General features: G+C 33.8%; 1 protein-coding gene across 3 annotated transcripts in view; it reads left to right on the top strand.

The window, feature by feature from the left end:
* Positions 1-25,365, top strand: part of CPS1 (carbamoyl-phosphate synthase 1) — a 151,026-nt gene that overhangs the window by 31,387 nt on the left and 94,274 nt on the right. For 2 of the 3 annotated variants that reach the window (XM_032278336.1, XM_032278338.1), the window contains exons 2-6: positions 1,791-1,934; positions 17,827-17,936; positions 20,883-21,027; positions 21,938-22,027; positions 24,254-24,310. In XM_032278336.1, the coding sequence (XP_032134227.1) occupies positions 1,809-1,934; positions 17,827-17,936; positions 20,883-21,027; positions 21,938-22,027; positions 24,254-24,310 (528 nt within the window). In that variant the 5' untranslated portion in view covers positions 1,791-1,808. Of the gene's footprint in view, positions 1-1,613; positions 1,935-17,826; positions 17,937-20,882; positions 21,028-21,937; positions 22,028-24,253; positions 24,311-25,365 lie in introns of those variants that run through there. The other variant, XM_032278335.1, reaches the window with a different exon arrangement.

Raw genomic sequence — 25,365 nt, 5'->3', positions numbered from 1 at the left:
TAAAAAGACAAGAGGTGAGATTAAGGTGTAAACTGGCGTTGGACTAAGCCACTAAGTACTGCTTCTCATGCCTCTCAGTCCTCAGTTCTTTAGGTTGGGAGTTTTCCTTTCACTATTTTCATCTCCTCCAATTCATTTTTCAATGATCTTTAACACAAATTTTGCCTTTATTTCTTGTTCAAAATACTTCCATGACTACCATGAAGACTATTTATGGAAGAAGGGTGACCATTTTAAGACATACAAAGCCTCCCATGATATAATACCTGTTCATTTTCTCATTCTGTACCCTGCATCTAGGCTTTTCAAAAATATTTCTCTATGTTATTACTCATGCCATGGCATCCCTTCTGTTTTCTTCCCCCTTTATCTACTTGGTGAACTTGCATCCTTCAACATAACACAGCTCAACATAATTCTATGCTTAAACTTTACTGAACATGCACAAGGAACTTGATCTTTCTTTATTTTCCCATTGCATTTCAGCAACTTCCATGACACTAGTTATTTTATTAATTATTTATATACATTAGTATGAGACTATTTTATTTAGCTTTCTATCACCAAAAGCCATGAAGCACTTTGAAATCAAACAATGTTTATATGTGAACACATTAAGTAAGAGTGAAGATTTAAATTAAACTTTGTTTCTCTTTTAAAAATAATCCTTACCCCAACTGTAGCACTGGTTCTATGTTATTGAAGTTTACAATCTTTATGTCATTTTATGTCATCTCTTCTGTTATGGAAAGTCCTAGGAATGAGTCTATTGCCTTTATTTCTTGGCCTTCTTTGCAAGAGTATCAAAGAACAATGCTGCAGTACTTCCTGTTCTACATAGTCACATGACTTAAGCAAGTGCATCTGCCAGCCAGTGAGGTCCCTTAACAGCCTGGTTAAACATGAGATTGAATGGTTAAGTGAATCACTTTCATTCACGTTGAAACATGAATGTTGAAGTTTTGAAATTTTTATATAAAACATTTTAATAACTAAAAAAACTTGACTTAGGAATAGTGCTTATATCAAAATCAGTGTTTGTCATTGTTTCATGAAGTTTTAACAAATTTTACTTAATATTACTGATTGCCTGAACTTTGAAACACAGAACAATGCAACAACTTTGCTCTAGTTGTGTTTTACTTGATATTACTGATTGCTTTAAATTTGAAACACAGAACAATGCCATAGTAAGAATGTAATATACTACTCTATTAACCCAAAACATAATGTAGATAGGTTAGTGTATATTTGTGGAGAAAATTTTACATATTCATCATGTCTTTTTACCTCAGCAGAAAATGGCAAGCGTTCAGGTTTCTTTGGGAATTCAAAATCTCTTTTGAGGCATATTAGGTATCACATGTGACATAAGCAAAAGCCTGTGATCCTCAGTAACTTGGAAAGTTGCTGCACTTTAAGATAAGTGATGTTCCTAAGGTTGTCCACGATGTCCAGTCATTCCATTCAGCTGCATAAGCAATTCCTCTGACGGACAGCAGGTTTTCTACAACCCTAGCATTATTTTAGCAGGAGAAGGTAGTATTTGGTGTGTTGCAATTTGTGTTACATGCCCATGGAACATCTCTGGACGTTACCTCAGGAGGAGGAGTTAAGAGAAGGAGGAGCTGTGGCTGAAGACATTTAATGGCAGAATGAATGGAAATTCAAAGATCACTGAGCAGTCAGCCTTAAACACTGACTGCACGCCCTCCCAGATTTCTTTTACATTAATTAAAAAGTCTTATCACAAAATCTCATAAATTATATGTAATTTCATTTAATTTTAGTCACATATCATCTTCAAAATGACGAGGATTTTGACAGCTTGCAAAGTGGTGAGGACACTGAAGAATGGTTTTGGCCTTACCAATGTGACTGCACCCCAAAAATGGAAATTTTCAACACCTGGCATCAGGCTTCTTTCTGTCAAGGTAATACCCATATTTATTGTTTCTGGTAAAAATAGTATGGGGTATAGTTTAGCAGTGAAGCCAAGGTGTTTCTTACAAAGCAAATGCAATTTTGAATGTAGCTCTGAAGTGCCAATTTATGAATATTTGCTTTACTATGGAACCTACTGATTTAGCAAATGCTAATTTTTATCTTCTGTGAGTAATTTTTACCCAACATAAAGAATCATGACAATTCCTGTGAACATGTAAAATGTAAGTACACTGCTTGGGAAAGAAACATATTTTCATTCATAGATAGCATTCTGTGCCTAGATACTATTGTTTATAGTTTGGATTTTCAAAATGGAGCTGCTCATATGTGTGTGAGGCACATTATGGTATATAGTGTGTTAAGCTCTGTTCTGTAAACAGGGATTGCTAAAAAGCTGTCTTTTGAAATATCATTTTAAAAATATTTAAAATATAATTAGAAAATATGTGGTTTTGATATTTGCAGGTCATCATGTAGACACTGCTTTAGCTTTTTCCTTTTCCTTCTAGCTGTTTTTTGGACAGGCCAAATTTATTATTTTCATTTTGCAGAGTAATACATAGAGGCAGATAGCAGCTGATAGTTCTGCCCCTTCATAGGTATCTATAACTGAGAGAACATGCCCAAGAAAGACACATTAATTGCCCTTCTTCCTACCCCAGCATTGAATTATGAAATTCATGTAGGAACCTCTGCCCCTTCCTACAACTTTATGAAGACGTTCATTATCAGAGAAGCCTGAAATTACTCCATAGGAACGTTGCCAATGAAAATAATATTTAGTGAATATAAGTTTAAGTAATCATATTAGCTTTAGATATATTGCTTCTTTAGTAGTAAAAGCTATAAAATTTGAAAAAGAAAAACAAAACAAAACCTCTGTGTGTTGGTGTCAAAATAAGATCTCATAGTTCAGAGTGTTCTGCTTATTCTCTGCTTGCTCACTGAGTTGACTAAGCTTCTGTTGCTTCATTTGCTCAAGTCAGGATTCAGTGGGGTTTTGGTCCTGACACCTGCAAGGCCAAGGAATACTCATCGATTCTTGTGGCCTCCAGGGATAGGAATGGAAAAGGAATGAGCGTAAAAGGAAAGGAAGAGATATGGAAACTCAAGGGGAGGGGAGAAGGGTAAGGGATGGGAGGGAGAATGAGAGAGAGACTAGCTCAAGCTCCCAGGAGAAAGGAGAGAATACATATAGTAGCCTTAGTACTGTAACAACTTGAGTCTTTACCATTGAGAAGATTCTAACAGGAGCATAGGATATTACCATTTTAAATTAAGAAAACCAGAAAAGAAAATGTCTTTTACATAGCCACATATTTAAATATATCTGAATTTACTCTTTTTAGATGCAGATCATATTTTAAAGATAGTTAAAATCATTAGGATGTAGTTACATAACGGCCAGTGAAGGGGACTGAGAACAGTCACTAAAGGTTATGTCTAGTTACAGACATTTTCTTGAATTTAGTTTAATTATAGCAAAAGAGTGGGAAAGGAGAATGGTCTATACTAACGTCAAAGACATAGCAACTAGATACAAACTATGAGAATTTATTGTTAGTAATACCGCAAGGGGACTCATGTATGAGCTCAGAGAAAATCAGTAGTAATGAATCATATTATCACCTATGATTATATGCGCCACCTAATACATCAAAGTTGGGTGACTTGGAATATCTTCTCACTTTGTGAGACTGTAGATACGTAGGTAAGGATAGGTGCATCTTCATCAGTTACCAGAAACAGCAAAATTGAGTATTTACTTAAAATGGCATAGATATGATTGAGATTAGAAGCCAATTCTCCAAGATCACCATGAGTGCTCCATACAATCACCACCACGATCACAACCACAACAAAATGGTCTAATTATGTGGATGGATTACTGTGAAAGCAGTTCTAGCTCATGGTGACAGATCTGTTTCAAGGGCCTGTCACAATGCACAGCTAAGAATGACAAATTTGTAGGAGGACTAAGCCATCATTTCTTGGTGTAAAAGCCATTACTCACATTCAATCATTACTGGCCAGAGTTTTGGAGGAATGCCAAGCACAAAAAATAGAAGCTCTGGAACTTCACAACAGTGAATTAAAATTCCATAGAGCAGCACAAGGGGACTTGTGTTATTACTCACTTATTTTGAAATAGTTCTCTACCTACTTTTCTTCCTCCCTTCACTTTAGAAACTCGACTGTCTTAGAAAAATATATCAGAATTTACTATTTTTAGATGTACATCGTATTTTAAAGATAGTTAAAATCATTAGGATGTAGTTATATAATGGCCAGTGAAGGGCACTGAGAAGAGTCACTTTAAAGGTTAGTAGCATTATGTCTAGTTATAGATGGTAAATGGATTGTGAAAGACACTCTGTGGTCACATCTATAAGCATTGCTCTGTAAATTGGGTTGCTTTTTCAATGTATTTAGAGGCCACTTTTCCTCTCTCTTTGATGACAGAGAGGGTGGTTTTGACGACAGCAATGATGCACTTGTAATTTTATGTGGCCCTTCTCTGGGTATTTGTCTGTGGCTAATATTTATAGAGTGCCTTGCCAATCGACACATTTATATTTTACTTACAGGAAAGAGGAAAGAATTTCAAGGTGCTCTATATTTTAAAGAAAGTTGATATCAAAGGTACAAATGATCAACAAATATAAAGTGCTAAAGTTTTAGAGACTATAATCTTTTTCCATTAGTACTGAAAATGTTCAGTGCTCATTATTACATTCAGCAGGTTGTAACAGCATAGTGAGACATACTCTGGATGGGGCACAAAAAGATCTGGATTCTAACCCCTGCTATGCATTTCCTAATGCTTTGATCTTGGTCAAGTCACAAATTCTGTGAACCTAAATTTTGTCATCTTTATAGTGGAAATGATGACTGATTTACTCAAAGGATTATATGATTGTCACACAGGAACAATTCTTAAAAATCTTTAAAGTTTTAAATTTAAACCATTAAACTGAACATTTTAAAGCAAAAACTGGATTTTTAAAAAAAATTCCATTCTATACATTATAGTAGAAGGACTTAGTAGAGGGTTAGATCAAAGAGTCCTTATGTTTTTTATGGAGTGCAAGTTGTTGCAATGACAAGATATTTGATAAGAATTCTCACATATTTATAATAATGATTCTTTCACCTTTATGTTATATTAAATATCTCTAAGAAGATATTTCTTATAATAAATCATACTCAAAGAAAACAAAGCAAATAATTTTTTTTTCAGTATGGCAAACTTAGTTCCAAAAGGCAGAATAGACTCCATAATAACCTATTTCATTCATTCATTCATTCGTTTATTCTTTAATTAACATACAACCTCTACCATGGGAGTATACAGGAAGAATGATAAATAGAAATAAGTGGATAATAAGAGGATATTCTCTGATTTCAAGAAACTTACAGACTTAAGAATTCTGAGTTCACAAGTCCTGGAAAGTCATCAAGACTAAATAGTTTTATTTTTACTTGCAAATGAATTTGGAAATCAAACGTATTAAATTGTAAAGGTTAAGTTCCCTATGAATAGAAAAGTGTTCAATAAGTACCGCTTCTAACATTAATCCACTCATTTCTGAACAATGCTGACCTGTGTTATAATTAAACTGGGAACCTAACAATCCAAGTGTTGTCTCTGATACTTCAGATATGAATGAGCCCTGGGAGTCATTATTTCTTTTGAAAGGCATTCATTTTGTAAGATTTTATAATTTTGATATAGAAGTATCTATTTAGTTCAGCCTTGAGGAGCTATTGTCATTTGATTAGAAATTGGCAACTATAAAAACTCCTGCAATTAGAATCATTTACTTATATTGTAATAGCTTTAAAGACATTCACAGGAAATAAAACTCATTATTATATTGGAGCCTCTGTACATACTAGATGTAGGAGTGGGGATAGGGTTATCGCACACTTTTAAGAATAACTATTTTATTAGACTTTTACTGTATATAGATACATTTTAGGACTGGATTTCATCTATGCAATCTACATTTTTGAAATATTAATTGTGTTCCAGTACCAAATGAGCTGTTGCAGAATTCATTTGCCTGATGGACAACTTACATATTTCTGGCGTGCAATATTTCTCTAATTGGGAGATGGCCTTTCTTTTGCACATTTTTATTTTATCCATTTTTGTATCCTCAATTTTCTAAAATATATACTCATTTATTTGTTACCAACAATGCATTGACATTATGAGCTTCTTGACATAAAACCCTTGAAAAAAACTATAGGTCAAACATCCTAGACTAGGTGAAGTGAGTGACGTACTTGGGATGCAAAATTTAAGAAGGCTGTCACTGTTCGTGTCATTATGTACCTCTCAGTGTTAGATCCTAAGCACATCACTCAGTATACTCCAGTCCCAGCTCTGGGTCAGAAGCTAAGCATTCTGGCTGTAGAACTGCATAAGGGACTAGCACTAATCTTGACCTATGCTTTCCTCTCCCTTATTCCAATTTGCTCATGTTTAGCCATACTTTCTGATGATCTAGAGGTGACATTAGGTCTTATGCTATGGAAATGGAGATGATTCCTCTGCCTTTACATCTCAATTAGATTTTCTTCATATTTTCAACTTGTTCCAAAGATTGAGGGATGCTATAGAAAGTTTTCAATCTCTCTCAACCAATGGTCATGCTAGAATTCACTTCAAGGCTTGAGGAGGAGTTCGCTATGCTACGCTGACTGCCCTTGATGTGACTTGTACTTTCTAGGGCATTTGCAATGATGGGGGCCCAAAGAAAACTGCTTGGGCCAAGGTCAAAGTTGGTGTTAGGCTCCTCAGCCCTAGTGATCTTTAGCTTCCATTTGATTTTCTTCATGTGATCTAAACGACTTTAACTTATAAGAATATGTTCAAAGCTACTCTGTTTTATTTTTTTATTTTCTTCAACTTGTTAAATGCTATACATTGATCTTTTAAATTTCATAGGGAGGTAATCGACTAATATGAAGTTCTCATAAATTAATCAATAGGTTGCTGCATCATTATAGAATTTTACTAAGTTTCTTCTATAATGCAGAATGAAATATAAGGCCATTTTAATTTATCACCATACAGTAAAAATTAGCTTATGATATGTATGTTCCTCCAGGATTCTGAACAACTTGCCACATAGCAGATGCTCAGTAAGGGCATATTAATAAACCTACACTTTATGAACATACTTTATAATGAAATTTTTATAAATGCTGTATTTTATTTACAATAAGAAACCTTGTTAGAATAAAAATAACTCACGAATCTGAATCTTCTGTTTATAAATGTTCAGAACATGAAAGTACTCAAGTAAATTAACCTTGTGATTTTGTCCCCCTAACATTGGCTTATGTTTAACCAAAGGCCAATGACTTAATATTAACTTAGAATGTTGTAAGACTATTAACTTAGAATGTGGTAAGGCCTAATTGATTACTGCTGTTAAGTACTTCCAAATTTTGAAGTGTTAGGCCTTGAACTGCAGAAAAGTGTCATTAAATATTTTAAAGACAAATTGTGCTGTAATTCGAAATTTCAAATATCCATATCTTAATAGTATAACTCCAAGAATAAAAAATAAGATTTCATTTACTAGATTTTAACTTTTTACCATATTATCTACACAATAATTATCTGAAATAAATTCTGGCTTTAGGCTTTCTACTTTCCAGCACTTAGTTCAGATTTACTTATTAAGAGGATGAGTACCAAGGTGAATTAATAGCTAAGAAACATCAGGCAAGCCAGTAATCAAGTATGTTACATAGTTTTAGGCCTTGGTGAAATGGAAAAAAAACATGTGGGGCCTCTACTTTTTCTGAGGTACAAATAATTTACATAGATAAATTATTCAACAGTAATACAGCAATCCCAGAGTAAATTATTTTCATTTTTACTACTAGCCTAAGGGGATTATTGACTCTTTTTTTTCCAAACCTTTTATGGAATCTCTTGCTGAATTAGCTTAAGGCTTTACATCCAGAACATTGTAGTGGTGGAGTCTCATATCCAGGAGAAGAAGCATTTCTGTTCTTCCCATTTCACGGATAGGTAAGTGCTGCTGTTAAAACAAGGGCACATGGTTGTCCATTTTTGTATGTAAAACAAAATACACATTAGCAAATCTGGTTAGAATTTTAACTAGGCTTCAAACAACAGATGGATATTTTTAATTTGAAGTTTTGTTGTTGTTCTTATATGTCTGATGCCATGGTTGTTGTTTAACCTGGCTTCAGAATGTTCTAAGTCATTTCTTCCGTTATTTTATTGCTTACTCGAGAGCCCAATTACATACTGAACATTATCGCAATACCACACAAATTTGTTTTTTTCTTTCCTGTTCTTTTTTTGTCGCATTTTGAGAATAGGTTGTTTAAATCAATGAATAAGAAAGGATTATCACTTTATATGGCTGTCAGCAATTCTATAAATAGAACACTTTAGGGCAATGCTGTTTATAGTTGATATATTTCTTCCATTTCAACCAAAATATTGTCATGTGTTTCTAACAAAACATGCTGTTTTCAGTTTCAATATGTTTCTTCCTCATATAGTCTTGTAAGCTCCACATATACAAAAGCCTAATGCAATTTCAGGCTGCAAGAAAAGTCTCATTTTGACTTGTTTTCATTTTGATATAAAAGATCCAAAGAAAACGGGTTCAAAGTAAAGGATCAATATCCTTAGAATTAGTTCAGAAAGCTGATGGGTTGTGAAACAATACTTGAACAATGAGTAGATGATTTTTAATAACATAATACTGAATGCAAAGGAAAACCTAACAATAATGATAAATACTAGGCTGCTTCAAAAACTCTTATAGATTAAATTACAAATTATGTTTGAATTTTGACTGTTACTTCCTAAGACTAAGCCTTCTAAATCAGTCTAGCATAGCACCAGGGACACATTTTCAAACCTTTTTCAAAAGGAATATAGCTGTGTGACTCTCATTAATAGCTGTTGCATTATTCTTATTCTGGAAAATGCTTTGAAACATCTAACCTTTTAAACTGAATCTCAAACTGAGAGGATCAAAATGCAAAACTATATTCATTTATTTGTGGTCTCATAAAGTTAATCAATCATCTTACTAAGAAACGAAAATAGACCCATAAACATAGGATTACAATGAATTTTAATTGTGAGGAAAATTTAAAAGCCTTAAAGAGATGAGATGTTTAGAGAAATGTCAGATCATCTTGCAGTATTCTATTTTGTAACATCATTAGAAAAATGAAATATTGTATGACAACGGTGAAACAGTAATACCAACATCCACAGCAGATAAACCAACAAATAGCCATTGAGAGTTTATTGGAATTTCTACTTATATGTAACTCCCCTTCACAAAAGTGTATTTTCATTAAAAATTACTTATAACTTGTGAAAGAATTGTCAGACTTTACAAATATTAAGAATAAAAACGTTAGTTTAGAATGCTCATTTTAAAGGTAACATAAGAATGGGTGGCTGGGCGCGATGGTTCATGCCTATAATCCCAGCACTTTGGGAGGCCAAGGTGGGTGGATCACTTGAGGTCAGGAATTCAAGACCAGCCTGGTTAACGTGGTGAAATCCCATCTCTCCTAAAAATTCAAAATTAGCTGGGTGTGGTGGTGGGTGCCTGTAATCCCAGCTACTCGGAAGGCTGAACCAGGAGAATTGCTTGAATTTGGGAGGCAGAGATTGCAGTGAGATGAGATAGTACAACTGCATTCTAGCCTGTGAGAGTGAGATTCCATCTAAAATAAATAAATAAATATACAATAAAAGTAATATAAGAATTGAGATCATATAGATATTTTTGTAATTTCAGTTTAATTTAGAAAAAGGAGTACTAAATAAAATTATAAATTAGGAGAATAAACATGAAGCAATTACAAGTACATAGGAAAATTGTTTTAGTCCTAAATAGTATATGTGAAAAATCTACAGTATTATGAATCTTCCTCCAATAAATTTACAAACAAAAGAAATATTTAGTGTTATTAGGCCATAGAGACAAGTAATTTAATCTTTAATCTTTAAATTCATATTAAGTAACAAGAGAATATAATTTTTCACTACTTATTTTATAACTGATTGGCTCCTAGATTCACAATATCTGTAGGCTTCAGACTAATAAATGCCAAACTGTTAGCGGAAACTGGCCTTTAGGGCTTTTTCTTGATATCTGTATTTTCTACAATCCTTGGCCTATTTCTTTGGGGTTTGTTTACATGTCTTATGAATATAATTACGTGGGTGGTGGGAGAAGAAAAACCTACAAACATAATTTCGAAGAGGTGAAAATAATGTTATTAATTGCAGACGCAGTTTAAACGTTGGTTCAAAGTCAATCATGAGATTTTTTAGAAAGTACAGAAAAATCTCTTTATGAGTTTTATTTTAGGCAGTTTCATGCTAACCTTGTGCTTCGTTGTCCAAATAAAGTGAATGTTCACATGTGGGCTCCACTCTTGAACATCAGTCAACTTGAAGGTAACATTAACTTTGGCCTAAAGACTTTGACTGATCATTTGGCTTAGGTGCCTAGCATGAGTTAGGTTCTCTATAAACAAATGCTGAGATGATGTTTGGGGAGCATGCTATCTATTAGAGATCAACCTTTATGAAGCTTCACGAAGTTGAACTGGGCATAGAACTAAACTGCGATGTAATTTTGATAAAGCTTTGGTGAAATGGATAGGAAGCTGTTGTCCCCAGACTTTTCTGGACTGGGCCTGAGGCTTTCTATCTGGGACTGACTCAGTCACTGGCCATGGGGTATTCCAGGAATGTCATGGGGCAATGTAGCCCTCTGCAGCTGAGATAAACTCTGAAAAATTTGAAGCAGGACATAGTTTGCTGACCTCACTCTTCACAGTCGGGCAGCAAGTCTCTCCATTATTAATATTAAAATTATCTATGCTACCTAGAAATTGAATCCTCCCTCACTGGGGGAAAAATGGGGGGACTGAGAGGTCATGACCGCACCTAGGGTTCTAACAATCTTCAAAGCTTGAGAACTCAAGGGCCTAGGATCAGTGAAAATTGTTCTCAAAACCTGCTGGTTCTCTTCAGATTATGGGATGTAATAAATGACTTGACATTTCACTCTGACAATTTACAGATTTGTAGATAGGTAGTTCTTTGTTGACCTGGGCCTGTTGTGGCTTATCCATGGCAATTTTGAATTAAAGTTCTTATAAATAAATTTAAATGGACTTCATGCTTAAATTTACTTTTATCCTCACTTAAGAAATTGGAAAGTAGAAATAAAAGTAAGCTTAGAAAAAGAAAAAGAGGTTATAAGTCAAGCCGACTGGATTCAGAAACTGCTGCTCCTCCAGTTGCTAGTGGAATGATCTTTACTTCTCTGAGGCTCAGCTAGCTCAAGTGTAACATGGAGATTTCAATATCACCTACATAATTTTTTTCTTTGGTGAAGATTAGATGAGAAAATCCACTAATGGCTTTAAAGATAGTGCTAGTACATTCATGTTAGCTATTATTAAGTATGTCATAGGGGGTTGATCAGAATAGAGTTCTTGGTGACACAACATGATCCCAAATCCTACTTTTCCAACATTGCTTCATAATTCTACTTGAAGTAAGATACCTTTCCCAAAACACTATAAATTTTTCAAATCCAAATTCTCAATTTATTTGTACAACTGCATATACACTTTAATAAACATAGATAAGTATATATGCAACCCAGTTTCTGTTTTAATAGCTTATAATTAAAGTAATAGCAAAAGGTAGAAACAGAATAATGACTGGTCAGTCTACTTCTACCAGGCATGCTTAAGAAACGTTAATGCTTTACTTTATCCAAATACGAGTATTACAATTTTTTAAGGGATTACTTTAATATTGGAACTCACACTAGAGAAAGTTTAAAGTATACGTTATCTTTAGTTACTATTTCCAAAATTAATTATGCCAACACTTATTAAATATCAAAGATGTACTAGGATTATATATACACCTCAACAACAAAAATAATACTATAGTAGCCTCAGTTTTTTTAATAGAGGGATAAAATTAACTAATTATTAGTAATAACATAATTGGGGATTTGGTATAGAAATGTAATGTTATAAGCATGAGACCACATCACTGAATTAAAACAAATTTACTGCTGACATACAGTAAAATTTGGCAAGCATTTTAGATAAAAAGTAAAGGAAGAAAAAGAGAATGCTTGGGTTATACATACCGAATGCAGCTTTATTCTTTTCCCTAGTGATGGAGGATTAGATTTCTACATAACATAGATAATTATTAATATTAATTATAGAAACAATTTATGAGGAAACCTAAAGAATGACATTTAGAAATCACCTTTTAGGGTCTTCTTCTGAAGATATTACTTATACAACACCTGACTGGTATGTGAAAGCCTAAGGGTACTTTTTGGGCGGTAATTGCCAGCCTCAACTTATTCATCACTTTCGTCTTCTGTGTTTTAGCATGAACTATACCTATGTGAAATATTTGTCTTTGCTTTCAAGAGGAGAACATGAAAATTAAAAAATAACTGAAGTCAGTAAGCATCAAAGAATAATTTTGAAAACATCACAGTGTCAGCATTGTAGCATGCTAATATCACATAATGAACTACAGTTCTATGCATTCACAAGCTGCATAGTGAGAATATTACTGTGTGGACAACAGTGGGCTATTGCAGTGGGGATACAACATTGAATTAGGCATTGTGCTTTCTAAATGTAACGCTGAGAAGTTAGAATCTAGTATGGCAGATGAATACCTTAGCAATTAAAAGGTAACACAACAGCATACATCAAGGGAAGTCAGTGGAAGCATGAGAATATCGGTGATTAATTCTGACTTAGTACATACCATAGGTATTGGGAAGCATTACCAGGATGTAAAAAGGCAACAAGGAAGACATTTATGCACAAAGGATTGACACAGAAAGGTGGGGAATCTATGAAATTCCATATATAGAGAGTGGGCCAGATGAGAGGACTTTGAATGCAAATTGAGGAATTTGGGGATTAGTGTCATCCAATTAATGTTTAAGAAAGCCTTAACTAGACTGCATAGGATGGGTAGAAGTAGGGAGGAATTGGAAGCAGGCAGAACAACTGGGAGACAATAGATGATGGGATTTTTGCCTTAAGTGGTCACACAATTTCATGTAATGTGAAGTTAATTCTAAATGCAAATAGGTGACTATTTATTAGTTATAGCCATTATTATTAGATACTATGTGATGAGGTAGAACTATTTTTAATTGGAATATAATTTGAGTAACTAGCCTGTAGGGCCAGATGTGATTTGAAAGTTGTAACTCCAAGATATACTAGGAAAATATGCCAAAGGGAGAGTGACTGAGACTCCAAGCAATGTAATATTCTAGGTTTTAAAATATTCGTAAGAATAACCACTTCTGGAAAATGTTGCATTAGAGACCTACATTTTAGTTAACAGTTCCACTGAAAATAAGACAAGTAAATTAAGAATTTGAAATGTGGTTAAGATTAAAAATTATATGCAGCATATGATAAGAAAGTAAGTGTTTAATATTTTCAGTATTCAAAGAAATAAGAGGATGGGTGTGGAGTAAGAGAGCATATGCTTGCATTTTTTTCTATTATAACTTTTCCTCTCACCAAATTCATTATTTAATCATTCAGCAATATTCTGCTAAATGTAATTTATCTGACTAAAGTAATTTCACTAAAGTGTGAACGAAGCTTTGTTACTTGTCTACTCTGTGCCAGGCACTGAGGTAGGCTGGAGGCACACCCGTGAATGAAGCAGACCCAATAGTCTGCCCACATGGAGTTCATTTTCTAATGTGATGAAATAGATAATAAATAAATCACTAGGTTGTATGTTAAGAGGTGATGAGTGCTATGAAGAAAGAGCAGACCAAGGAGAAAGAGGGCTGGGGAACATACTGAAATTTTAAATGAGGGCATAGGCCTCTCTGAGAAAATGATATCTAAGCAAAGATGAAGAAATCTTTAAATTTTGGACTTTAAAGTTAAAAATTGACAAGTTTCTTTATTGAAATTTTTATTTTTTATTGCTTAAAACATCAGTGGAGAAGAAAAGGCAAATTATTTTTTTTAAAGCTTAATCTCTCAAGGGAAACGTATTTATCTTTGTATTTCCACGTATTTCAGTGATGCCTCAGTGATATTCTTATTGAAGTTCTCTCTGTTTTATAATCCATGCCCTTATCTAACCTTTTACTAAATGAGGAGCCTGGAGACATTCATCCATTTATCTACAGAGCCTAGCAAGGTGCTTGACACCTGGTTAGAATTTCGGTGTCTGAGACTTGAATGTCTAAATGGTCTTATTGGCATATACACTTTTATTAAACATATAGGGATCATGTCATGATAGGGTCCTTTATTTTACGGAACTCACATTTATATAATCCTTTGGTTACTTTTCCTGACATTCCACAAGAGTACACACTTCTTTTCGTTAAGGTTTCTTTTATATTTTCCCCTAATCAAAGCATGAAGTGCTCTGGCAGTAGACACTTAAATTATAATTTAATGTTATAATGTAATTCCTAGCCTGTGGACCTCTGTCAACTAGGACTGAGGCTACTAAAGTATCTTATGATGGTAACAAGGTGATTTCTTTTATACTACTTGGAATGAAATAGCATTTGGGGAACTGTTAGTTAGAAGAAAGGATTCCAAATAATAGCTCTTTGTTCAGAGCTCATCCATCAATTCATAGATAAGTCAATTGGAACTCATCATTTTAAATTCATCAGAGGCCAGTATAGTTAAGAGGAATATAAAGAGTACTTTAGGCAATAAACAGAGGCTTGTAACAAATATTGTGTAGTTGGAAAGAGGATTGGAAGATCTATAAAAACTGCCAAAAGAACCAAAAATATAATTAAAGCAGCAAAAATACATATTGAACACCATCTCAGGGACTATTTCAGGCAATAGCAAATGTCTCTTCAAATATAGAGATGAAAAACAAAATAGAAAACTAGTTTCATGAAGGAAGCAAAAAAAAAAATACCAAACAATCGTAGGAATAGGCTCACAAGTTTTGGTTTGCTTATGTTAATTTTTACCTTTCTTTAAAATGATTAGATAGTGTCTAAGCCAGATATCAGATAATTTGAAATTCTCAGTGGAGAAGAGAACAGAGCAAAGCAAAATAAAAATATAAGCAAAGGTAATATTTTAAGCAAGCATGGCTCAGAGTAGCATAAACTGATAATATAGAAAATAATTGAAATTTACAGTTTACACCCAAATTTAGCCAACTAAATACAGTTGTTTTAGTTACATATTATCTAATTTTTTCTTTTTCTTTTCATTTGGTAAAAGATGTAGGTTTACACATGATTTCCTTAAGAACAAAAAACAATATTTCCAGTAGAAAATATTTTTCGGTGGCAAATTTTCATTACTTAGACCAAAGGTTTCACCTAATAAAACACATCAGAATTACCTGGGGAGTTTTCCTAATAAACACACTTGTATTCAGACCCATTAGCAGAGAGATATTTGGATAGCTTATATTAATCTTCAAAAATACACTATCACTCTTACTAGAATCTTCAACTTCTGTCTTGAATTGTAATTAGACAAAAATTGGCAAATTAAAACAAAATTTAGAATCAGAATAGCATGTTATCAGAAGTAACATGCAAAGCTGATTTCCTGGATATGGAAGCAGAATTCAGACTTGTGTGTTAAGACCATCTCTTCCATAGAAGTCTGATTATCACTCATAATAAATAAATAAATAAATAAATAATTATGGTTTCCTTTGTGGTGAGTAATTCTAAAATATTTTTTAATTTAATGAAGACAAACTCCAACTATTTAAAGTGTCAAACTTGAGATTTCAAATACTTGGTTGAAGGAGATAGATAAAACTAATTCAAAGATAATTTGATAAGCCAAGTAAGGGACAAAATTCTTTTGGTTAATCTTGCCCAGGGACACACGAATATGCTCACTCACACATACACAAACACACGTAAAATGTGCACAGCAGCATACTGTTCAATCTTTCGCAAAAATACAAACTTGAAATTCATATATTGTACCTCTGATTTTTAAAAAAAACTAATAAAATTACCTGTTGAGAGGAACATCTTAAACATATCCTATCAGTTTTAATGGAAAACGCTAACATAGTTTTGTGTGTAAATGTAAGTTAACATGTATGCACACTCACATATAAATAAGATATAGGAATATAGTATGTTGGTTTAAAGGTAATCAAGACGTTATTTTACATTGAAGAACACAATTATTCTAATGACGGGTGTTTTGGATCTAAAAGAGGCATCTTATGTTTACAGGGAGAATTATTATGGAAAAATAACAGGCTTTCTTCATTTTAACATTTGAAAAGTTGAGTGCATGTTACAAAGCAAGAGGAGCGTAGAAACAAAGGTCTAGAAATCATTTATGGATCTCCTGCTGCCTACTAAAGTTTGTGTGTATGTGTATGTGTATGTGTATATGTGTGTATGTGTAATGGGAGTAGTGTGGCGTGGCAAGATTGAAAAGGATTAGGCACCGTGACCTCAGTCCTAAAACTGTAAGGGAAGTAAAATGAAGAGTTAGTATGTTTTTGTCTCTAATGACTACACTCAAACCTTGCAGAAAGAATAGCACAATGACCTTCCTTACTTCAAGAAATTCAAGTCATAGTCAAACTTCTTTCATCTGTATCCCTATCCATCCCCTTAACTCTTGATTACTTTGAAGCAAATCTGAGATATCACACTATTTTATCCTTGACTATTACAGTGTATATCTTTTAAAAGGCAATGCCTTACAAATGTAACTACAATTCTGAGAGGATCCATCTTAAAAAATTATACTTAATATAGTCAAATTTCAATTTATTATTCGAATTTCCTCAATTATTGCAGATATGTTTTTTCCTATAGCTTAATTTTTTAAAACTATGTTCTAACTGGTTTGTCCTATGGAGTTTCTTAGGGAGTCTATGTTTTGCCTCCCAAAGTGTAATTGAAAACATTCCTCTGTCCCCTGAATTTTATGGAAATTGAGAGTCAGATTTAAATGGTTTCGGCAATGGACTTTAGAGTATTTATAAGGAGTGTCTTCTTATATGTTTCTCCAATTGTCCCTCTTCTTAGCTAAGAATTTGGTAGCTAAGAATTTGCTAGACACTGGGTCAAAGATTAGTATGGCAAAGTCATTAAATTCCAAATGCCATAGTATAGAGAAGGAATTAGACATGGATATAATTAACTCTAATAAAAAGCAAAATACAATATACTTCTAGAATGTTCTACAGTGCTTGCTTTTGTGTTAGTATTAAGAGAGTGATAAAGTTTGAGTTTCCTCATGAACATAATTCTGGCATGGAGAGGGCAACCCTTGGGACAGCTCCATCAAACCCAAAAGCTCTGCCAAACACAGTTTGATCTATACACTTGACGATTCCCTCTAAATTTCAGTGATGATGAGCTATATGGTGTAATTCACAATGTTTTTGCAAACTCATGAACTTTCCTTAAAGCTATTATTGAGCAAAGCTAGGGAATGTTAAAGGGGAAAAGATAGACACATAAAGTATCGGCGAAATTGAAGTATTTCTGGCTTGCCAACAACTCCGCAGGTAAACTTAGAATAGGCAATGTATCTGCATGCTTCAGTTCCTCTTTCAAGAAAACAAAACAAAACAAAACACCTGACAGTTACAAGAGACATATATTTGAAGAAAAGTGACAAGTAATAGGAACACAACTGCAAATCTGTGCAGCATGGTTTCATTAAATATACTGTGCCTTTATTTAATATATTTGTGTGTCTTACCTTTGGAGTTTTTTTGTGTGTTTTGTATTGTGAATTCTGCTAAGATTCATGTAACTGTGTTTTCAGGCACAGACAGCACACATTGTCCTGGAAGATGGAACTAAGATGAAAGGTTACTCCTTTGGGCATCCATCCTCTGTTGCTGGTGAAGTGGTTTTTAATACTGGCCTGGGAGGGTGAGTAATGTTTTTTCAAGCCTTTTTCTTCTTCTATGTGGAGAAGTAACTGGATAATCTTACTCATGGTGGTAAGTTGAAATCACTGCATCATAATAAGACTACATTAGTCCTGAAGTTGCACTGTGCCTTGTACATAGCCTTCTGAAGCCATCCTTGAAAGAAAGTTAGACATGAACTTCCTACTACTTTAAATGAAAGACAATATGGGCATGCTGTTAGTCCCCTGGATAAAAAGGAAAAATTTAATTCTAGAAACTTAGATTGTGAGGACACAGGTTATGTGAGATTACCAAATGGTTTCTGTAAAAGGAGGTATGGATCTGATTAAGGAGAAAATTGGAGCACGGAAAAGAATAGATAGTACATTCTAGTGCCATTTCATTAAGAAATAATCAATTTTGTACATCTGACATGAAATACTATAAGGAGATAAGAAAGTCTTTGGGTATTTTATATAATTTTGCACTCTAGTAAGAAAGGTGAAATAACAGATACATTTATTATCTTAAAATAATCAATGAGAGAACAGGTGTGTAGGTCTAATATTTTCAGTAATTATCCACTGTGACCCACCTTAGTATTTAATATCTGCTAATATGTACAGCAATGAAAATGAGAGTTGCTACAGAAATTAAGTGGCTGGTCTTACCTAGTTAATAAATGTTTATTCACCTGGGAATCAAGAGGCAGAAGTTCTAGTCTTAATTCTAAGGATAACTAATTATACATAATATTGGGAACATCATTTAAGCTTTCTGAGTTCTAGTTTCTTCGTATAAAAAGTGAGGGGGCTGGATTAGATACTAATTTACAGCTGGGGATTTAAATAATTATGTGTCTTGAAATGTAACTAGATTGTTTGAAGGGGTTTCCAATACAGATTCAATCCAACTAGTATCCTGTGAAATATTTGATAAATTCTTTAGAGAAATTCAAGTTAGCCTCATAAAGACAAGGGGGCATTAGGTTCACTGATATTGAAAATACTAATTGACCAAACTTCCACTATATTATGAATTTATATTCTTCCTTAAACTCTTGCCTCCCTGTATGAAATGAAGAATATTAGATGGGTTTTTAAATAGTTCCACTGGTGAGAACATTAAATTACCGTGTATGAAAACTGTTTGCAAAGTTTTGCTTCAGCAGGCAATTATTTAAGCTTTTCGACAGCACTAATTACTAGCTGTGTTAATATACCTGCCAACAAACAACTGTTTAATATAGATCAGAATGATGAAGGGCACTAGAGTTTTCTTCTCTGTGATAGATTACAGGCAATAAATCTTGTCACATCACAAAAGTCAAACAGGAGCTGATGGATTAATTTGCTCTCAACACTGTAGTTCTCTAGGACAGAGTGTATTTATTCATTTACTGAAGAGTATTGTAAGCATATATTTAAAGGAAATGGCCAGTTCTTTTATGGAGAGAAAGAAGAAGGAGAAGTAAAATCAAATTAATTGGAGATTTTTTTTTTTTGATGAAGAAGGAAAAGACATTCATTTATAAGATTAGTCCACAGATCCTATTTTCCATTGAGAAATGCTGCTTTCATTCATTATGTGCCTCTCTCAGTAAGGTGGTTGATAATTAAAGGGGTTATTTTGTTTTTCATCGTCAACCAATGCATTTATATTGTGGACAAGCCTTGGTTAAAAAATTATCAGTTCCTGACAGATAAGAGACATCTGAGAAATTAGCTGATGGAAGCTGCCGATAAATATCACAGTTCTTGAGTAACTTTAGAGATTCCGGAGCAGAAAGACTAAGTATTCTGTTGACAAAGTTAGTTCTGGTAGGCATTAATCTGAATGGTGTTGAAGAATTTATGTTGATTACTGCCTGGGTTGAACTTTATTGGTTTCAAAGTCTTTGATTCTGTCCCTCTGAGCACCTAAATTCACTTTCAGTTGTAATCCACAAAAAAGATTTGGCTTAACTCATTTTGCAGAAAGTGAACATGGAAGACAACAGAAAAAATCCCTCAATTACAATGTATTCCAGGGCATGGAAAAAAGTGTAGATAGCTCCTGGTATTTATGGAAATAATCTTTTCCTTTTTCTTAAGAATAAGAAATATGTGCATGTGCATATATACACACACATATGATATGTATATGCATACACATACAATATATTTGTATTTTCCCCCCACCCTAACTTTAAAATATAGCCTTTCTGCATTCCTTCCTAATTCCATATCAGTACTTTAAAATAGTTAGTTGGCATCTTTTAACTTAGAAGTCAGAAATGCCTCAAGTCAAGTCTGTGAGATTAATTTTTTTCTAAGCAGATAATTGCTCCCAAACTTATATGCTTCTTCCTAAAATTAAAATATTTTAAAATCCACTTTATTGAGTTATTCTTTCATATAAATTACCTCACTTATTTTAAATATTCATTGAATTTTAATGATATATATACTCATGCAACCATCACTAACACAATCAGGATAATCTTTAGCATCCCAAAAAATATGAAAAAAAACTTTTCAATTTTTTGATGGTTTCCATCTTGGTGAAATTGGCAGCCCTCAACAGTAAATACCAGTTTGGGCTCAATGATATTTGGTAGGCCAGGGAAATCTTGAGAGTATCTGCAAATTTTAAATAGAGCAGTGATATTTTAAAAATTAAGATGCTAGAAAGGGATTTTTAAAGGAATTAAAAAATTTAACGAAATTGAGGAAATAAAACTTATATGAAAATACACCTTAATATTCATGAGTCAGGTTTTTCTTTGTATCAAGAATATCATAGCATCAATTTTTATATTCTGTCATAAAATTTCCCTTGGTTTGCCAAAATCTAGAGACATTCTTGTTGGATTTTAATCTCAAATTCTTCTCATTTTCAAGGGTTAAATAATTCACAGCATGTAGATTATAGCTTTGCAGTTACATACATTATTTGTTGATAATTTTTTGGCATGTTTACTCAGGTACCCAGAAGCTATTACTGACCCTGCCTACAAGGGACAGATTCTCACAATGGTCAACCCCATTATTGGGAACGGTGGAGCTCCTGATACTACTGCTCTGGATGAACTGGGACTTAGCAAATATTTGGAGTCTGATGGAATCAAGGTAGTACAAGTTACGGCCATTTAAAAAGTGTCAATTTGAGGGAGTATAGTTAGCTTATTTTTAAGAATTAGGATGGCCAAAGTTTCTTCCTCAATATGGTAGTACAAATCATTAAGCTCATGTATTCAATCTCATTCCTAGGTATATGAGAATAATCTTTAACTTGACAGTATTTTGAGTTTCATTTCTCAGGGCACTTTGAAGTTTAATTCATTGGATGAAACTTGGCTTAACTTGAAAAAATGTTGTCATATCTTCAAATAATAACTATGCTATAAAAGAATTGGGGAATATCACCTTTTAAAAGGAGTTTAGTAATCAATTATGCATCAATTATTTGCTTTTTAATCTTAGCCTCTAGGGGATGATTTAAAGATAACTTTTATATCAGTCTAAAAGTAAACATATTAAGATTTCCTAATCAAGGTAACTTTGGAAACTATCTTAGGAATATATATCATATAAACAATTCAAAAATTTTATTCCAAACTTGATACTATTTTTTCACCATTCCATTTTTGAATGACTTTAACTGATCATTTAACTTAGTTTTTACTATTTCACACAATTTTCCATCAATTTTTGCTCTCGTTTAAATGTAAATTCAAAATTATTTTGTTCGTCATGCGCATTAAACCAGTAATTATTAATTAAATTCTTGATATATGCCATGCACATCATGAAGGGGGACCTAGTCTAGTTTCAGGATTTATCAAGCCAGGTAAGCCTGCTCCCTCCCATGATAATTAAGGCAACAATTACATATTTTAAGAGAAGGGTGTTGATTTTTTTTCCCTCTTATTTTCAAAATGTCAGTGGATATCATAAAACTTTCAAAATGCAAACTGACTCACCAGAGTTGGATAATATTTTGTGATAACCTGTTTAAAATGACTGCCTGTCTTTCTAGGTTGCAGGTTTGCTGGTGCTGGATTATAGTAAAGACTACAACCACTGGCTGGCTACCAAGAGCTTAGGGCAATGGCTACAGGAAGAAAAGGTGAGAAATGGAATAGGGCATCCATCATCACCTAAGGAAGATTAAGAAGGTACCTGCAGATTCAGAAGTGCCAAGCAGACAGAGGAAGATAATGTAGTTTGGAATATTTGTATTTCAAAGAGGGATTCCTTCTCTTTCATTATACGAAGGCTGAAATGTCTGGATTCCTCCTCAAATGCTGATAACCACATATTTTCAGTTTATCCACTAGGTGGCACTCATACATGCTTGGTAGCTTTTCACATTTGGGAAAGGGGGGTAGAGAAAACTTTAGAATTTTATTTTCTCTTTAGTAGTTAAGTCTTTTACTCTCCTTCACCCCTTTATTTAGAATGCAGTTGTGGAACTTGCTTCATGGGTTTTAGTACCAGCTCTACCGTTAACTGGTTGCGTAACTCTGTGCAGGTCACATAATCATTTTATGCGATACTTGGCTGATCTTTAATACTTATGAGTATAAGCAGATTACCATCAAGTGTCTTTGGGCTTCAACATTATGACCTGTAATTATATATAATTTCATTTGAAGTATTAATAATATAAAAAAAGTGTTATAAAACTTTATCTTACACTTTTAGTTTAAATGTTAATATTTTCTTTTCTTTTCTTCTTTTTTTTTGAGACAGACTTTCATTCTTGTTGCCCAGGCTGGAGTGCAATGGTGTCATCTTGGCTCACTGCAACCTCCCCCTCCCTGGCTCAAGTTATTCTCCTGCTTCAGCCTCTTGGGCAGCTGGGACTACAGGTGCCCGCCACCGCACTCGGCTAATTTTTTGTATTTTTAGTGCAGACGGTTTCCCCATGTTGGCCAGGCTGATCTCAAGCTCCTGACCTCAGGTGATCCACCTGCCTTAGCCTCCCAAAGTGCTGGGATTACAAGCGTGAGCCACCATGTCGGGCTTTAAATATTAATTTCAATCAAATAAGAGCATATGCCTTGTTTATATGTTAGAAGTACTTAAGATAATGGATGTACTTCACTTATCTTCATCTCCAGTGCTGCCGTAGCTGCTTTTTGTTCAACTGCTGGGCCAGTAATTGACAGAATTTTATTCTGAGAAAGTACTGCCTCTCTAATGAGTGTCTATCTATGGGGGCTAAACATTGCTTCTTTCTGACAAATAAAAATAATCTTGATCCTGGGTCTTTAGATCTCATTCTTTCTAAATGTTAAAAGGGAGAAGAAGGCATCCATATCATATCTTGAGCCATCGTCATTTTCTTCTCAACCACTGTCTGAATTTATCTTCATTATTGAGGCAGCTAATTTCCGTAATCCTCATTTAGGAGACACTTCTTTCCCCTCATCTTCCTCTACCACTGCCCCTCCCCCCACTACCTCCAAGGTTTCCTTTTCCCTTTTGTTATTTAGGGCACTCATTCTCATAGATTCTCTATGTCAGAACTAAGAGTTTTAGTGTAAGCCTAACCAGTGGCTTGTAAATTTGGTTTTTAAGTGTGCTTTGAATCTTCTTCCGTGATCACAGACATGTAGAGTAGAAAAGAATCTAAGATAATAGCCGGTTCACCTCCTTCAATTTACAGGTGAGAACAAATACATTGCTTAAACATTTCTAAGATAATTAGTGGGATTAAAAAAAAAAAACTAAAATATGTTTTTGTTTTTTTTTTAACCTCTTTAAAAAAATTTTGTTTTAATAAAAAGCCTCCAGTGGGGTAGAACCTGTTTTCTTGATTCCTAACTCATTACTCTTTCATTTTACCACGTGTCTCTATCCAACCTAGTTAAAAAAAACTTAAAACAAATGGTGGTCTTGCCTGATGGACTATTAGGATGATCATGTTTTAGTACAACGTGGCTACTCAACATGGCCCTTCAGAAAAATGTGTTGAGGGCCCACTCTGTGCTGGGAACATTTGGCTCAAAACATGGATTTGCATATTATTGCTTATGAAGTTCACCAATGTGATTTAACTTATTTAACATCCTGGGTTAAAAGCACCAGAAGTGTAGCAGAAGATTGATGTTCAGAATTTCTCATTTTTTATTCTGAGAAAGAACCTGGGTATTAAGAGTCCTATGCCTAACTGTAGCAGCAATTTACCGTGTTCTGACAACACAGTCGTCCTGGGTCAGAGAAAAGAAAGAGTGGAGAAATTATTTACTGCTCAAGAAGATAGATGAGGCTAAGTTTGTAACTTGAAAACAATATGCTGGATTTAATTTCCTCCAATTTCACTGTCACTACAATTTTTTTCTTACAGGTTCCTGCAATTTATGGAGTGGACACAAGAATGCTGACTAAAATAATTCGGGATAAGGTATAATCATCATCTTTAGCCAAATCTATGTTTCTTCATGTGTGTGTAGGTGGGTGCGTGTTTCCCTCAGTGCCTAAGGGATCCATTAACATGTGAAGGAGTGAATCTGGCCAGCTTCTGCTATCTGGGTCTCTGTCATTTTGCTTTACTCTTTTCACTGTAATTTTAAAGGTTGAATACTTGATTGGTATGTTTTTAACTGAATGAACTTGAGATTAATTCAGATGGCAGAATTGGCAGGTTGAACAAAATATAGTCAAGTCTAATGATTCAGGAAAACTTTCAAGACCACACTTGTCTTTCATGGATACGTTAGGTTAAAATGAGCCCTCCTTTTATCATAGGCAGTTAGGTTTTCAAAATTGGCTGAATAGATTGGCACAGACAAAATAATATTGACTCATATTTGTTTATCAGTGATGGTGGTTCATATGAAAAATGTGTATTATGGTTTTTACTACTATTAATCTTAGTTTGAAAAGTAAGATTGTATTTCTTATAGCATATTTTAAGAAAACGGGAAGAAGAACTGAAAAACAAATTTCAAAATTAGGGATTCATAAATATAGGCAAGGGATTATGTGACTTGGAGTCTAGAAGTAACTAGGGGCCACCATGAAATTTAGTAATCTACTATGTAAGTGAAAGGTGGTTTTAGGTAGTTTCCCCATACTTAGAGGCAGCACTCTGAATTTAATAATAACACCAAAATAATCATCCTGCCTACATGACGCACAGGCACTTTTTACCCTCACTTACGCCCAAAAGTGACTTCTCCCCCAAGGAATACATTTAAAAGTGAAATAAAGGCTTCCTTCTACTTCCTTCAATGCAATAATTTCATCAGAGAAGGGAAAATCAATGAATTATTTTGAATTTTCACCCCTCAACAAAATCTTGATTACTACATGTAGCATGCCAATTTCCTAAGTAGGTAAAAGCAGACTTACTAACAAATAAGTAAATTTCAAGATATAGTTGAAAAAAGAAAACATTTTCATATTCAAGTTAGCAAGGGTAGTTTGTGAAAACTTTACAAAGGGTTGAACATTCTT

The sequence above is a fragment of the Sapajus apella genome, unplaced genomic scaffold (assembly GCF_009761245.1).
Source record: "Sapajus apella isolate SASKATOON/1434 unplaced genomic scaffold, GSC_monkey_1.0 scaffold10, whole genome shotgun sequence".
Classification (NCBI taxonomy): domain Eukaryota; kingdom Metazoa; phylum Chordata; class Mammalia; order Primates; family Cebidae; genus Sapajus; species Sapajus apella.
Note: the sequence above shows the minus strand (reverse complement) of the source record. Positions and strands in the feature narration are given on the sequence as shown.